We start from the raw sequence: 16,709 nt of genomic DNA, 5'->3' as shown, positions 1-16,709 counted from the left end.
GAGTATATTATGTGATCATCATGAAGGGAACACGTCTGTAAGACAATCCAAATTACAGATGATACAGACAGAGTTTGAAAACTTGAAAATGGAAGAAGAAGAAAATATCACACAATTTAGTGCCAGAGTTTTAAGCATCTCTAGAGATGCGTTTAACCTAGGCGAACCTATTCATGAACCTAGGCTCGTCAAAAAGGTCTTACGTTCCCTACCTGAGAGATTTATGATAAAGGTTACAGCCATCCAAGAAAAAACAAAGATCTAAACACCTACAAACTGAGTGATCCAATAAGAAATCTTCAAACATTTGAGCTTGAGATACTGCAAAAAGGGAAAAATAATGACAAAGGAATTGCGTTCCAATCAAAGCAGAAAGGAAGTCCAGAAATTGATACTGAAACCATAGAACAATCAATTGCTCTCCTAACAAAGAATTTTAACAAAGTTCTCAAACAATTCAACAAATTTAGAAACAAAAGTGCTTCAATCAATCAAGGGGACTTCCCAACTGGACAAAATCAATCTATTTCAAAAAGAAGAGACAGTTCAAATACAGAAGGAATACATTGCTATGAATGCAAAGGTTTTGGACACATCCAATCAGAATGTGCCACATACTTGAAAAGGAAAAATAAAACATATATATCAACCCTAAGCGATAACTCAGATAGTGAAGAAGATGACAGCAACACAAATTTCGTAGCCTTCACCGCTAGCCATGAAAGCAACAATAGCGATGACATACAAGAGTTACTAGAGGCATACACTCAACTAAATGCCAAGTGGTAGCAGATCATCAAGGTAAATTTAGAACTCATGGAAGATAATCATTATTTAAAAAATGAAAAAGAACGAGTAGAAAAACAATACAAAGAAGCTCAAAACGAACTATTAGACTTCAAAAACAGAGAAGCTAAACTACTACAAGAAATCAAGGAGCTTATCGAAAGACCTAGGACTCCAAGCACAGACACCAGTGAGAATCACCAAACCGAGATACAGGAAGTGTCGCAACAACACTTCCGACACCGAAGAAGAATAAGGTGCTACTATTGCCACACACTGGGACACATCAAAGCACATTGCTATAAGAGACAGAATGATCTTTACTACAGACAAAACAACAGAGTGTGGCCAACACAGAACAGAAATAATAGTAAGAAAATCTGGGTAAGAAAAGACCAAAATGTTGCATATACCTCCAAAACAAACAAAGAGCAAGATATATGGTACTTTGACAACGGATGTTCAAGACATATGACTGGAAATTCAGAAAATCTTGAGAACATCCAGTACAAAAATGAAGGGCATGTCACTTTTGGAGACGGTGGAAAAGGACAAATTATTGCAAATGGTACCTTGAATGTCCATGGGCTGCCTAAGTTGCCAAAAGTCCTTTTAGTACAAAGCCTAAAAGCAAATCTAATCAGCATAAGTCAGCTTTGTGAAGATGAACTCAAAGTAGAGTTCTCTAGAGACAGTTGCAATGTGTTTAATCAGAATCACGAGTGTGTCATGGTGGGAAAAAGATCCACAAACAAATGCTACACATGGGATATTGATCTATCCTGTTTACAGACAACCATCAGTCAAACACAATTATGGCACCAACGTATGGGACACATAAATTTTCATGACCAAGGAGCATCCCCAAGCTATTCATCAAACAGTGTGATCATTGATGATGTAACTCCAGCAATAAACACTCATGATGACGAAAGTTCAAGAGTTGTTGAAACAACTGTTCCAACACCTCTGACTAATGATATGCAGAATTGCAGAACAGAAACATAGCCAAATGAAGAAAAGGATAAAAGTCATTATACTGTCTTAAAAAATCAGAAAAATCATCCTTTGGAAAATATCATGGGAGATCTCAATCAAGGAATAAAGGACTAAAGGAAAGAAACAAGATTACCGAAGAAGGATACTACTATTACACCTCCAAGTTTGAACCCAAATTTTCAATTGAAGCTCTACAGATATACAAGATTGGGATCTAAATTTGGGCTATGGCATATGTGAACAAAATATGAAGTTTGGGCTGCACTTACAATGACTAAACAAAAGAAGACCAAAGCCCGGCCCCAAAACCTTGGCCATAACCACGATCAAAATAAAAAAGAAAGGGATCTCGATCGTCTTCCTCAAGAACTCGCTCATCTATTACTGCCGCACTCTCTAACATCTCAAAAAGGGCATCAATGGTGAAAACATGACAATAGTTGAATTCAAAATTACCTCATAGGGGGGCATCCCAGCACAACGGCTTAGGGATTTTCTCAAACCCAGTCCGCATCAACGATGGCGACCCAATAACAATCATCATGAATCCGGCTCCCGTGTCTCTGGTCCCGTTTCACGATGTTCAAGAAAACAGAGTCTCCTCTCCCGCGTTCACCCTAAACCATGGATGGGCGCCCGACCATCACCGGACATTTCTGAGCAAGAACCCCAAAAATCTCAGAAAAGGAAAAAGAGGCAAAAAAAACACAGGAATCACACAAAACTGGGATATTAGTGAAAAATTGGATGGTGTAAGACGAAGAGCCCGTGCCAAGAATCACACCAAGAATAAAAAAAAAAAAAAAAGAGAAGGAAATTTTTTTAAAAAACAAAATACTTTAATTCTGAGATGTGATTTCAAAATCTGACTGCACTAGATTCCAAAGAAGTTGTATTCTACAGTAACGATTCTTCAACTTCGACTGGACCATTTAATGGAGGAGGGTAGTTTCTGGAAGATTCAGTTTCGACATTGTTCGTATCGTCTATCACTAATCTGCAATATTCCGCGTCATCCTTGAATATTGTTTGGTGTGCTGCTCGGAATGATCAATACATTTCTTCTTTTTGTAGTTGTCAAGAAAAGAAGCACTGTGCTCTTTGTTTATGTAACTTGAATAAATGATATGCAATGTTATATGGCAGTCAACACATTTAGCTCATGAACAGTGATGAAGTCACAAACAGAAATTCAAGACAGCACTCATCAGATGAAAGAGATACATGGAATCAATTAAGGGGGAGAAGAATAGGAAATCAAGCCACTATGAGATCAAGGTTTTTGCCAAAAAATTGACAAAGGGGGAGATTGTTGACTCAAAGTGTTTTGTCAAAGTTATGTGCAAAAGGAATTCCAAATCTATAAAGGAATACCAAGCCTAAGAGGAGTAGTTATTGAAGAGTACTAGTTCTAAAGGGAATTGTTATTGAAGTTTTTAGTTCTAGTCTGATTAGGAATAGCTTTATTATTCACGAATCTGTTAGGAATAGCTACTATAAATAGGGGTTGTCCTTTCTTGTAGAATTCAAGCATTCAACATTAATCTTGTGAGGTACGAGAGTCTTTGAGAATAGGATACTAAATTCCCCTAGAAAGTAGTACATGTGTTTAGGTTTCAATAGTTTGGTAGGAAAGATCATTCTATTGTGTAATCTCAGGTTTCAAACAGTGTACTTTAAATATTGAGCTTTTAGTGGATTTAGGCAAGTTCTCAAATTGAGAAGTGTCTCGCAGATTAGGGTTGTTTGCCCGAACTGCGTTACAGATCGTTTGTGTTACAATGTCAGTTTCAACATCACTGTTTGCTGTGCTTATACAAATTTTCAGCCTCTCTTGTCATTGTGGTGATTCGCTAAGAAGTCAGTGATGTTGCCAGTTTCCTGGACGATTATATTGCATCCACCAACTTCTTAGAATCACTTTTTATACAGATTTGGTTATTGGCTAGGGTTTTCGCAAACTGAATACCTTTGAGCAGGGCCCAGGGCTTTGCCATTTCAGCTGAACAAGAACCAATTCCATAGGAAAAACCTTTTATCCACACCCCTTGGCAATCCCTTTCTACCCCTCCACAGCTAGCTTTTTTCCTTTCTGGATCATAACTGCCATTAACATTTACTTTGATCCATCCCAGTGGTAGCTTTGACCATCTGAATAATCTCCAATCGTTCCTCGAAGTCTGATTGCCTGCCTTACTGGGTACTCCAAAGGCTTTATAGACCTTAGCTACTTGCATCATGACCCAAAAGTTCTTACGGCAATCGTTATGTTGTGGAACCGTGTCCACCTTGCAAGTTGGACACGGTTCTGTGTTCATAATTACTGAAGTATATGTTCATAATTATAAAGCTATATATTTATAATTTTTGGACTTTATATTCATAATTATTGAACTCTATATTCACAAATTACAGAACTCTATGTTCATAATTACTGAATTATATGTTCATAATTTTTGAACTTCATATTTACAATTATTGAATCTCTATATTCATAATTATAGAACTATATGTTCATAATTATGTTCACAATTCCATGTTCATAATTATAGAATTATATATTCATAATTTTTAAACTATATATCTATAATTATGAACAGATGACCAGGGATCCAGTCTCACCAGCGGCAGTGTGGGAGCAACCTCTCAAAGTGAGGGGGGCTCCTTGTGCACAGTGGGCACCGGTCTAGCCTCTATGGTTCATGTTCAGTTGAGTCACCATGATTTATATCCTCCCAAATGCTCTGTCGGGTCGGGGTGTGGGGGGCCCTTAGGGTTGGGGTTCAGCCTTTTGGAAGAATAATTATGAACAGTTTTGGAACCGTGTCCATCTTGTAAGATGGACACGGTTCCACGGCATAATTTGCCTTCTTATGGCCTAACCCAAACCTTTGTTATTGAATATCCACTCAATAATGTTAATTAATATTTTTTTTGTACTAATTAATCTTTTTCTTTTTGTACTAATCACAATAACTAATACTTATAACTTAATCAACCCCTCTAAGCCCGCCAATGCAACTCTATGAGGTCATGTGCAACCACCCCTACAAGTGGTGGTGATGAAACTGCCATATAAATCACATTATTAATCACAATAACTAATACTTATTACTTAATCATGTTGGATATCCGTTGGTGAAAACAAATAATAATCAAATAAAATAAGATTATTATTTTTCTAGAAAAATAAGGGAAGGAAAGATGGAGAATTTGGCTAGTGTTTGGTGTTGGGTTTTTAGCAAGAGTCAAGCGATCACTCTTTTCTTAAAACCTTATTTGCCACCTCCCAAAAGTGCTAGGAGCGTTGTGGCCTGGGCTTCCCAGGATAAAACTTGCTGTGATTCAATGTTTGAGCACCCAAAACAAGGAATCCGGCGAACAAAACAAGGTTATGAACACAATAGGCTTAAGAAAGAGTAGAAGCAGAGAGTTTTGAGGCAAAAATGATACTTTCTTGTTGTGTGTAAATCTCTACTGCCCAACTCCTTCTTATATAGGGGTGGATGATTTAAATAGCTTTTAATAGGCACTTAAGGGCACCCCTCCACCTTCCTGTAACAGCAACCATTAACATGAGTTTCAATTCAAAAATTAAAAATTAAAATTAATTCAAAGAATTAATTCCGTAACAGCAGAATTGAACACCCAACGGTCATAAATCAGGAGTTCAGGATAGGTTCGTGCAGGCCGAAACTAGAAGTTTCGTCCATGGGACCCTATCAAGCCTCGGCCTCCCAGGCCTAGACTACAAGTTTCGGCCCACATGGCCGAAACTGATGAAGCTACCTCAGTTTCGGCCACACCTAGTGGCATCGTTCGTTGGAAAAAAAGGTACCGAAGTTTGGCATAACTTAGCCCGCAAGGTCAGGCAATTTCCGAACGACATTTGTGCCCACATGGCCGAAACTGATGAAGTTACCTCAGTTTCGGCCACACCTAGTGGCATCGTTCGTTGGAAAAAAAGGTACCAAAGTTTGGCATAACTTAGCCCGCAAGGCCAGACAATTTTCGAACGACATTTGTGTCCGCACTCACACACGAGCTCGGACTTGAATCAAGCCTTTTCGATCTCGTTTCTAGTTGGAAAAGAGCTCTTGTATAAAAAGGGGGGCAAATCCTCTTTCCAAACCAATGTGGGACAAAAGCTCAATTTTTCCCTTCATTTTTTCAACTCAATGGGTCTACTTTGAGAATCGAAATCTCATTTATCCATTATCCGTTTTGAGCGTACAATATATCGATCTCTTCGTCTCACTATGAATAATCCGAATCCACTTTGACTCGACCCAAATCGAAAGTGGACCCCACTGATAATTGTACCACAAAATAGCCACTTAACATGCCATTTTATGCTATTTTAAGCTATTTTTTTTCCAACAATTCCCCACATGAATGAAAATTGATTTTCAGGGTGTTTTGAAATCGGAAACAACTGTGTTCAAACGGTCAATCCCTGCTTAGGATAGGTAGGGAGTCACTATACCCTTTGAACCTTCCCTTGTGAAGATATGTTTACTCTACTGGCTGTATGGTAGAACGTGATGTCTTTGAACCGACTGCCGCTTGTGTAGACGATGACATATCTCACACAGGAACCTCCTAACCATGGTCTTGTTCTCACGAGTGTGCCCGTTTTGGTCATGGGTCACCGTTCCTAGTTCTGCGAGAGTTTCTAAAGAATTGTTGTCCATCAATTCTCCTTTGAAGCGACCCTCACTTATCTCTTACATATATATGTGATTCTTTCTCGAGTATCCCGCATACTCAAGAATCATTAAAGCATAAGCATGCTAGCCTCGTGCGGGAGTCACTGTTTTAACGAGGAGTGGTAAGGAGTCCGAGACCCCCACAGTGACGCGTTCCATTCCATAATTTAGTTGTCCCATTGAACATAGGTGCCAGCTAGGTTGGGTATCCACTACAGAACTTTTTAGTCCAAGAGCATTAGACCAATTCCTCGTGTCAACTTCTCCACAACTTCTTTGCCTAACCCTTTGGTCAGCGGATCCGCTATATTATCTTTTGACTTTACGTAATCAATTGAGACAACACCAGTTGTGAGCAGTTATCTAATGGTATTATGTCTCCGACGCATATGTCTAGACTTACCATTATACATATGACTCTGTACTCTCCCAATTGTGGCTTGACTATCGCAATGCACAAATATTGGAGGTACTGGTCTTTCCCAATTAGGAATATCCTCTAGAAAATGGCGTAGCCATTCAGCCTCTTCACAGCCTTTGTCCAAGGCTATCAGCTCAGATTCCATCGTGGATCTAGCTATCACGATTTGCTTAGAGGATTTCCATGCACCGGCTGCACCGGCTAGTGTAAACATGTAGCCACTCGTGGACTTAGAGTCCTTAATATCAGATATCCAGTTCGCGTCGCTATACCCTTCAAGTACAGCGGGATATCTACTGTAGTGCAGTCCAAGGTCACGAGTATACCTCAAGTATCTCATAACTTTTACTATTGCCTTCCAGTGCATAACACCGGGGTCTGAGTTTATTAACCGCAAAGGCAATATCCGGCCTAGTACAACTCATAAGATACATCAAACTACCAATAACCCGAGCATATTCCACTTGTGAAATACCTTCTCCGTGGTTAGATGAATGTTTGTATCAAACAATGTTCTAGCCATTTGACCATCATCCTTGTTAAGCTTTTCAAGGATTTTGTCAATATAATGTGATTGGCTCAACACAAGACCATCAGGTCTTCTAATGATTCTAATCCCGAAGATTAAATAAGCCAAACCCATATCCTTCATGTCAAATCTCGCATTTAACATGTTTTTGGTAGACTTGTCACTTTCGTTTATTTTAAACCCGTTAGTTAACATCGCATGGTCAAACTTCTCGTGCCACTGCTTAGGCGCTTGTTTCAAACCATGTAGCAATTTAACCAACTTGCACACTTTCGTTTCTTAGCCCGGAACGACGAACCCTTCAGGTTGTTCCATATAGATTTCCCCATCTAATTCGCCGTTTCGGAAAGCGATTTTCACATCCATTTGGTGAACTTCCAAGTTTTGCAGCGCGGCTATGGCAAGTATCATCCTAATGGAGTTTATTCTCGTCACGGGAGAATACGTGTCGAAGTAATCGAGGCCCTCGCGTTGCCTGTAACCCATGATTACAAGCCTAGCCTTATACTTCTCGATGGAATCATCAGGTTTCATCTTCCTTTTAAAGACCCACTTGGATCCTAAGGGTTTACTACCCGGAGGAAGATCAACAAGTTCCCAAGTGTGATTCTGTAGGATAGAATCCACTTCACTTTTTATAGCCTCTTTCCAAATTGGTCCCTTCGTAGAAGTCACGGCTTCTACATACGTTCGAGGCTCGTTCTCTATCAAACAAGATAGAAAATCGCGTTCATTTTCTAATAAACAAGTTAGAGTATCCGAATCATACTCTAACAAGTAAGTTAGAAAATCAGGACCAAATGATTTTCCAACTCTCGCCCGCTTACTGCGTCTCGGCTCGAGCCCGGGTTCTTTCTCAAATTCCCCACTATCATTATCCATAGTTTCGTCAAATGTCCGTTTTGACGTACTTGGTCCCTCGTTGGACCTACAAGGAAATATATTTTCGAAGAAATATGCATTCCTTAATTCTAATATCGTGTTCTCGTGTACGTCCAGATTATGGGACTCATGTACTAAGAACCAATAAGCACTACTATTATGTGCATAGCCAATAAAGATACAGTCCACCTTCTTATGGCCTATCTTTACTTTCTTAGGTGTTGGCACCAAAACTTTAGCAAGACACCCCCACACTTTCAGGTACTGGTAGGAAGGTTTCCTACCGTTCCACAGCTCATAAGGAGTCTTATCAAGCTTCTTGCGGGGTACCTTATTCAAAAGGTAATTGCTTGTCAAAATCGCCTCACCCCACGCATCTTGAGGTAGGCCCGAACTTATAAGCATCACATTCATCATGTCTTTCAATGTACGATTCTTTCGTTCGGCAACACCGTTTGATTGAGGTGCGTAAGGTGCCGTACGCTTGTGTTTATACCTACACTTGCACAGAAGTCACCAATATGTGCTTTATACTCACCACCTCTATCGCTTCTAACCTTCTTAATTCTTCGATTAAGTTGGTTTTCCACTTCATTCTATAAAAACGAATTTATCAACGGCTTCGTCTTTGCTCTTAAGCAAATACACATAGCAGTATCGTGTGCTATCGTTGATAAACGTGATAAAATACTTATTACCACCACTCGTTTGTATCGATCTAAAATCGCACAAATCACTATGGATTAATTCTAGTGGTTCAGTTTCCCTTTCAATCGATTTGAAAGGTACTTTCATTAGTTTTGCCTCAACACAAATTTCACACTTGTTATTTGTGTTAATTTGAAAGTTAGGAATATGGTCCATGCTAATTAATCTACGCATAGAATTAAAATTAACATGACCTAGTCTACCATGCCACAAATTGGAAGACTCAAGCAAGTAAACAGAATTAGCTTTGCTTTTATTGATAACAGGAAATACACTGAGCTTAAAAAGCCCATCAGTTACATATCCTTTACCAACAAACATCCCCAACTTGGAAAAAAACTACTTTGTTTGACTCGAACACCATGCAAAATCCATGCTTGTTCAACAGTGAGCCAGACACAAGAGTCTTCTTCAGCTCAGGAACATACAACATGTTGTTCAACGTCAGTTCCTTCCCGGAAGTCATCTTCAGAACCACCTTGCCCATGCCTTCCACAACAGACTGAGCAGAGTTTCACATCCCCACCTTTTCACCCTCAACGGTCTCAAAGGTGTTGAACATCTCTCGGTTGCAACACAAGTGCTTGGTTGCACCGGTATTGATGAAACACTCACGAGGGTTTGAGCCCACGAGGTTCACCTCGGTCACCATAGCCGAGAGACTAATCTCGACCTCCTTCTGACTGCTATCTCCAACAACATTGGCCTCGGAACTCTTGTTCTTCTTCCTTGGAGCCTTGCATTCAGATGCTCTGTGGCCATGCTTGCCACAATTGTAGCATTCACTAGGAAACTTGTTCTTGGTAACGCCACCTTTCGGACCTAGCTTTCGCTTGTCCTTCTTGTTCTTCTTGGAGCTTTTACCGTGCTCCACAACGTTGGCCTTAGCGCCAACAACGATATGAACTTTCCTATCATTGGTCCTGTTTCCCATCTCAATCTTGAGTCGTTGGATCAGGTCCTCCAGATTCATCTCCTTTCGCTTATGCTTAAGGTAGTTCTTGAAGTCCTTCCGACCTGGAGGCAACAAGTGGATCATAGATCCCACTTGGAAGGCTTCACTCAGCATCATGCCCTCATCACGGATCTCGTCGAAGATTAATTGCAAATCTTCTACCTGACTTAGCACGGTCATTGAATCAACCATTTTGAAGTCGAGGAATCGGCCAACTACAAATTTCTTTGAGTCGGCATCCTCACTTCCGTATTTATGATCCAAAGCTTCCCACAACGCTTTTGATGTGCTTATATTTTGATATACATCATATAGCATGTCACATAATCCGTTCAGGATGTAGTTTCGGCAAAGGAAGTCCGAATCCTTTCAATAGCCAATTGCCATCACGGATTGTGCATCTTGTTCCTTCAACTCAGGAACACTCTCGGACAAGAACCTTGCCAAGCCGAGAGTTGCTAGGTAGAACAACATCTTTTGTTGCTACCTTTTGAAGTTCGACCCAACACCAGTGAACTTCTCCGGCTTCTCAGCCGAACCACTCGGTACCGAAGGTACCCGAGACATGAGAATATATCCCTCAGTGCTCCCACCGTTTTGTGAACCAACGTTCACTGGTGTAGCTTGGGAATTCGCAACATTGTTGCCGTTCCCTCCATTGTTGTCCGCAACAACATTATCCTCCCCATCGATTGGCAGTACGGGATGCTCCATTTTCTTCAAGGAAATTCGGAGAAGACCACCAACGGGAAAATGAAGATATAAGGTTTTAAGACTGTTGGATATCCGTCGGTGAAAACAAATAATAATCAAATAAAATAAGATTATTATTTTCATGGAAAAATAAGAGAAGAAAAGATGGAGAATTTGGCTAGTGTTTGGTGTTGGATTTTTAGCAAGAGTCAAGCGATCACTCTTTCCTTAAAGCCTTATTTGCCACCTCCCAAAAGTGCTAGGAGCGTTGTGGCCTAGGCTTCCCAGGATAAAACTTGTTGTGATTCAATGTTTGAGCACCCAAACAAGGAATCCGGCGAACAAAGCAAGGTTATGAACAGTAGGCTTAAGAAAGAGTAGAAGCAGAGAGTTTTGAGGCAGAAATGATACTTTCTTGTTGTGTGTAAATCTCTACTGCCCAACTCCTTCTTATATAGGGGTGGATGATTTAAATAGCTTTTAATAGGCACTTAAGGGCACCCACTCCACCTTCCTGTAACAGCAACCATTAACACGGGTTTCAATTCAAAGATTAAAAATTAGAATTAATTCCGTAACAGCAGAATTGAACACCCAATGGTCACAAATCAGGACAGGTTCGTGTAGGCCGAAATTTCCAGTTTCGACCGCCAGGCCATGGGCCCCTATCACCTCAGTAAGTCCAATTTCCGGACGATATTTCCAGTTTCGACCGCCAGGCCATGGGCCCCTATCACCTCAGTAAGTCCAATTTCCGGACGACATTCGTGCCCGCGCACACTAGCTGGAATTTGATTTGCACCCCCCCCCCCCCCCCCGCGCGAGAGAGCCTCTATGCTATACAATTCTACAAGCTTCAAAACAGCTCTTGTATAAAAAGGGGGGCAAATCTTCTTTCCAAACCAATGTGGGACAAAAGCTCACTTTTTCCCTTCATTTTTCCAACTCAATGGGTCTACTTTGAGAATCAATATCTCATTCACCCATTATATCCGTTTTGAGCGTACAATATATCGATATCTTCGTCTCACAAAGAAGAATTCAAATCCACTTTGACCCGACCAAAATCAAAAGTGGACCCCACTGATAATTGTACCACAAAATAGCCACTTAACATGCCATTTTAAGCTATTTTTTCCAACAAATCAACCTCTCTAAGCCCGCCAATGCAGCTCTATGAGGTCATGTGCAACCATCCTTACAAGTGGTGGTGATGAAACTACCATATAAAATTACATTATTCTCTACGTTAAGATCCATTTACAATGACATGTATAATAATAATATATAAATCATTCTAAATTAATTTACACTGACATGTATGTTGAATAATATTCGCAACATCAACGCGCAGGTTGGAAACCTTTTAAGAAACACGGAGACAACGGGAGTATGGTTGAAAGGAAGTCTGTACCGTGTTATAATAACACTACCTTAAAAGCGTTATTTGCCCGGTAATCATGCAGTCATAATCCTGGCACGCTTTCGACAGGCTACACAGACTAACTACGCTTAGTTCGCACCAACTATAGCACAGGTGAACCTGACTTAGTGCTCAGACGAAGAGAATACAAGATGAAAGAATGAAGTTGTATTCATATTTTGGTGTGTTTCTTCTCAATGTAGAATGTTGTTTTTATAGTGAATAATCCAACAGCCTACTACAGTTTTGGCCATGGAAAGTCATAGGAGAAGGGAGCTGTGAGCCGTGTATCCCTTGATCCAAGAAATTAGCTAGCTTAGCTTTGAATGTTTCCAACAATCCCCCACACATTCAAAGTAGAAGGCTAGAAAGGATAATGTCTGAGCAATAGAAATGAGTTGATCTTAATGTCAGTGTTTTGAGAACTTAAACTGACACGTAGTGACATTGAGTTAGAGAAATTTTGAACTCTAATGCACACACCAACTCTAAAAAGCAGGTTCTACTAAAGTCAAACTCTTTGACTTCTTATGAATACTCTTAGTATTCAAGTCTGTTATGTTTATCTCTATATAGACTTCTACCATGTCGATTCTATCTCAATATGGACTCTTAACTCTGGCAAGTCTAATCGCATTATACACTTTTAATGTCTGTCAAGCCTATTTCAATATAGACTTTTAACTCTGTCAAGTCTATCTTAGTATAGACCTCCTTTAAAGGATTATATATAGAGTAGTTAAAGACATAAGTCAGTTGTAAGTCTTTTCACGATTTCGTTTGACCACAGAAGTGGTACTCGTTATAAATTTCTTACCTCACTGGTCTTAACCCCATCTCCCTTGATATTTTAAGGATGATTTTTTAGGTTAGACCTTTCGTGAGAGAATTTCTCAAAGCTCACAAACTCTATTGTGATCAATCTTTAGCCATTTGCCACACAAATGACGGTATGTATACCATTTTTTCCAACTATTATGTAGTGTGATGAGTGATGGCACCTCTGTTACCATTCCACCTGAGTGGTCACAGGATCGAACCTCAATTATGAGGACATTGATTCTTTGGTCATACTACTTTGAAAAAAGTAATGAGTGGGATTAAATATCTTTTATATGAACAAGAAAACAATACAACAATGGAGATTGGTATGTGCCATTTATAATAGTATAGCTTATGCTTGTGTTGGAAAAAAAATGTTAATAGGATGATCTCTTCAAAAGAGTGGTTTATTACTTGTAATTCGACAAATTAAGGGCAAAGGTGAGATACCCTAAGGGGGCGTTTGGTTCATGGAATCTTGAATTACCCCAAGTAATAGGATTATTTTCAGAAAGGTAAAGTAAGATTTTGGTCTAGACATTTTGAATGTTTTTGATGAAATGAGATTGGAGTACATGATTCACCGGTGGTTATACAGTGGACCATGGTCCATAGTGCTATGTGGATCATGGTTGTCAAATGAAACTGTAGTAAAATTAAAATGATACTTTAGTGTTGCTAAAATGAAACTAGTGTGTGTGAAAAACGAAATTAAAAAACATAGCTTATTCAACAACGTATATTGTCAAATGAAACTATAGTATAATTAAAATGAAACTATTGTGTGTGAAAAATGAAACTGAAATTAAGAACTATACAATAACATATATTGTCAAATAACATATATTGTCAAATGAACGTGGAGTGTAATTAAAACAATATTTTAGCATTATTATAATTAACTTAAGCGTGTGTGAAAAATGAAACAACAAAATAGAGCTCATATAATAATGTATATTGTCAAAAGAAACTGTAGTACAAATTAAAATGATATTTTGGTATTGCTATAATGAAACTAGTGAATCTGAAAAATGAAATTGAAAAACATAACAATATTATCAAATGAAACTAAAATGTAATTAGAATGATACTTACTTTATGGACCACGTTACACGATAAAATTTGCCCATGATTCACTTAATAGGCTAATCATATGTGTAGATTGGATAAAATATGGGTTTTTTTTTTTTTTTTCATTATCTTTGTCGTGTCATACAATTTTTTCAATATTATCATTGACACATCATCATGTTATGTCAACTGTCTCTTACCACAGTAGAATATATGTTTTACAAAATAAAGATCGAGATCTAAAATGTTGTCAATAAAAGATTATAAAGATTTAAACCCAAATTATTTATATAATTAATAAAAGTTTAATTTATACTATTACACTACATTGTTAACTTATTTATTATTTAATTTAATATCAACATTAATATATAAAAATATTTTAAAAAATATCTATCAAAAGTTAAATTCATTTACTTCTAGAATTTTTTTTTCCCAAAATCATTATTGTACTTCTTCAAATTATATTTTTTTGCTTTGACCCTTTAGGTAACAACTAACCATTGGTGGGGAAAATATTCTTTAACTTCATTTCTTCATTTCATTTTTCACTAACATTTAACAAGAATTGAATATGCACTTAAAAAAAATCAAAGACCAATGGGACACCCAAAGTGACAAATTAATAAAGAGCTAACTTACAAAGAACCAATACCCTTCTAACCCAACAAACACTATCTCTATCATACTTTAGGCTAATTTTGAGACCTCCAGGAACTCGTAAAAAAATTGACTATTCTATTTTGCTCTCTAAAAATATATTGGACATAAACATCCCTAAACTTTTGCATCTCACAACAACTAGCTTTCAACAAATTACGAATCTATATAGTTATGAACTTACCCTATCAATAAGATAACACGTAACAAGATCAGAATGGATTACGCCCAATTCAAAATTTTTCAAAAGACAATTATTATTTATTGAAAATCTCACAATTATCGTAAATAGTAAAAATACGCCAACTATTATCTTACTATGTTAGAGCATAAGAATTGAATATGCAAATTTCTTTATTTATAGAATATAACATTTTTACTCTTAAAATTGATCATGTACCAAAAATAAATTCTAAACTTTATTCCTTCATATCACTAAGATATATACATATATGGTTAAATTTTCTAAATAAAACCATGACCCACCATTACGCCAATGGGAGCCATTGCAAATCTTTGCTAATTACAATGAGATTTAGTCCAAATAATGCCTCCAATTGGACTTTGTTATTGTTACTGCCCCAACGGCCAACACTAAAACCTAAGAAAAATCCCAAACAAATAAAAATAGAAATTCCAATTCTTTCTTTTTCTATTCTTTGGGTAGGCATCCTACGGCGCACGTTAAGCACTGCACCTTTTCTAAAACCCCTTGGGAGTACTATATTACGTGTTGGGCATAATAAGGACAAGGTTTTGGGCCCCACATTTAGTTGTTTATGTGGTCCCCACACCACGGCGTCATCTCTCGCCCCAGTCTCGCCGGAATCCCCTGGAAAATTCCGGCAGCTCCCCGAGATCGGCGAAAAGGGATTCGTCTTCTTCTACCCGGTTTGGGAAGACCGCCGGCGGCGGCGGCGGTGGCGGCGGCACGTCGTCGGTGTCGGTAACTTTAGTTTGCGTCATCATGGGACTCTCGTCGAGAATGGCGAACGGTGTAGCGGGCTCGAAATTCAAGAACCAATCCACCTCATTGCCGGCGGCGAGGGGAGATTTGTGACATGTGGCGGCGACCCTTTCCCCGGAATCGCCTTCTGATTGACTAGAATGGTCGCTTGTAGCCCTTCGCCGCATCGTGTCGTCGGAAACCGCCGCGTCTGGTGCCGTCGCGGCGGCTTTCCTGGCGGCCGGCCGAGGGTGGTTGTGTTCGCAAAAATAGGTTACCAGTAACACGTTCGGATCCGACCGACTCTTCTCCACTTGTTTCCTCGCCGGACACGCTTTTGAACTGCTACATTTGTAATATCCTCTGCAACAACATTGTTAAGATCAAACATTTACCACTTATGCAAAAGTTATAATATAGCTGATAATCAAAACATAACTTCATTTTCTTATAACCCCATCATATTTTGTATTATGGTGAGTGCTGAATTTGACCTTTACCTTTTATCGATTTTCGCCCAACAATTTTTAGTCACCTGGTGTTAGACTTAGCCTTTATTGGTCATGGAAAAGCCAAACATATATAATTCTGGCATGATTTAATGAAACCTAACAGAAAAATAGTTCCCGGCCATGAAGATTATCGAAATATACCTAGGATGGGGAGACCCTTTGATCGGCTTTTGCCCATATTTCCTCCACGCCCAAGAATCCGCCGGCGGAATGCTGATTTCTCCGCCGTTAATTGTGACTGACGTCACTCTTTTCTGACCAGATTTCCTGCGGCTCATTAATGGAGTAAGAAAAAAAGAGGAAAAAATTGAAAACCCTTGAAGTGAAACATAAATTAACGATGTTTACGTGATAAAAGATATATACCTTCGTTTGGGAAATGAAACCTTGGTGATCTTGGTGTCGTGATCGGTGCCGGAAACCGGGGAGTCGGCGCTGTTTTCCGGTGAGGTGTCGGAGTCGTCTTGCTCCGGAGGGGAAGGGTGGGTTTGGTCGAATCTACCAACCATAATTGTTTGAATAATCTATGAAAATTAAAGTTGCTTAAAGTGTATAGCCCTTTGTATCTCTCAACGATTTAATGGAGATTCGGT

General features: G+C 38.9%; 1 protein-coding gene across 1 annotated transcript; it reads right to left on the bottom strand.

Moving 5' to 3' along the window:
* Window positions 1-15,055: 15,055 nt before the first annotated feature.
* On the bottom strand, window positions 15,056-16,709 carry LOC109162397 (probable WRKY transcription factor 65). Its single transcript, XM_019311104.1, has 3 exons — window positions 16,483-16,709; window positions 16,258-16,383; window positions 15,056-15,967 (listed from the first exon to the last, which is right to left on the bottom strand). The coding sequence occupies exons 1-3, from the start codon at window positions 16,623-16,625 to the stop codon at window positions 15,460-15,462; spliced, it is 777 nt and encodes a 258-aa protein (XP_019166649.1). The 5' UTR covers window positions 16,626-16,709; the 3' UTR covers window positions 15,056-15,459.

Source organism: Ipomoea nil, unplaced genomic scaffold, assembly GCF_001879475.1.
Source record: "Ipomoea nil cultivar Tokyo-kokei standard unplaced genomic scaffold, Asagao_1.1 scaffold2942, whole genome shotgun sequence".
Lineage (NCBI taxonomy): Eukaryota > Viridiplantae > Streptophyta > Magnoliopsida > Solanales > Convolvulaceae > Ipomoea > Ipomoea nil.
The sequence above is the reverse complement of the archived record's forward strand: the minus strand, read 5'-3'. Positions and strand labels throughout refer to the sequence as shown.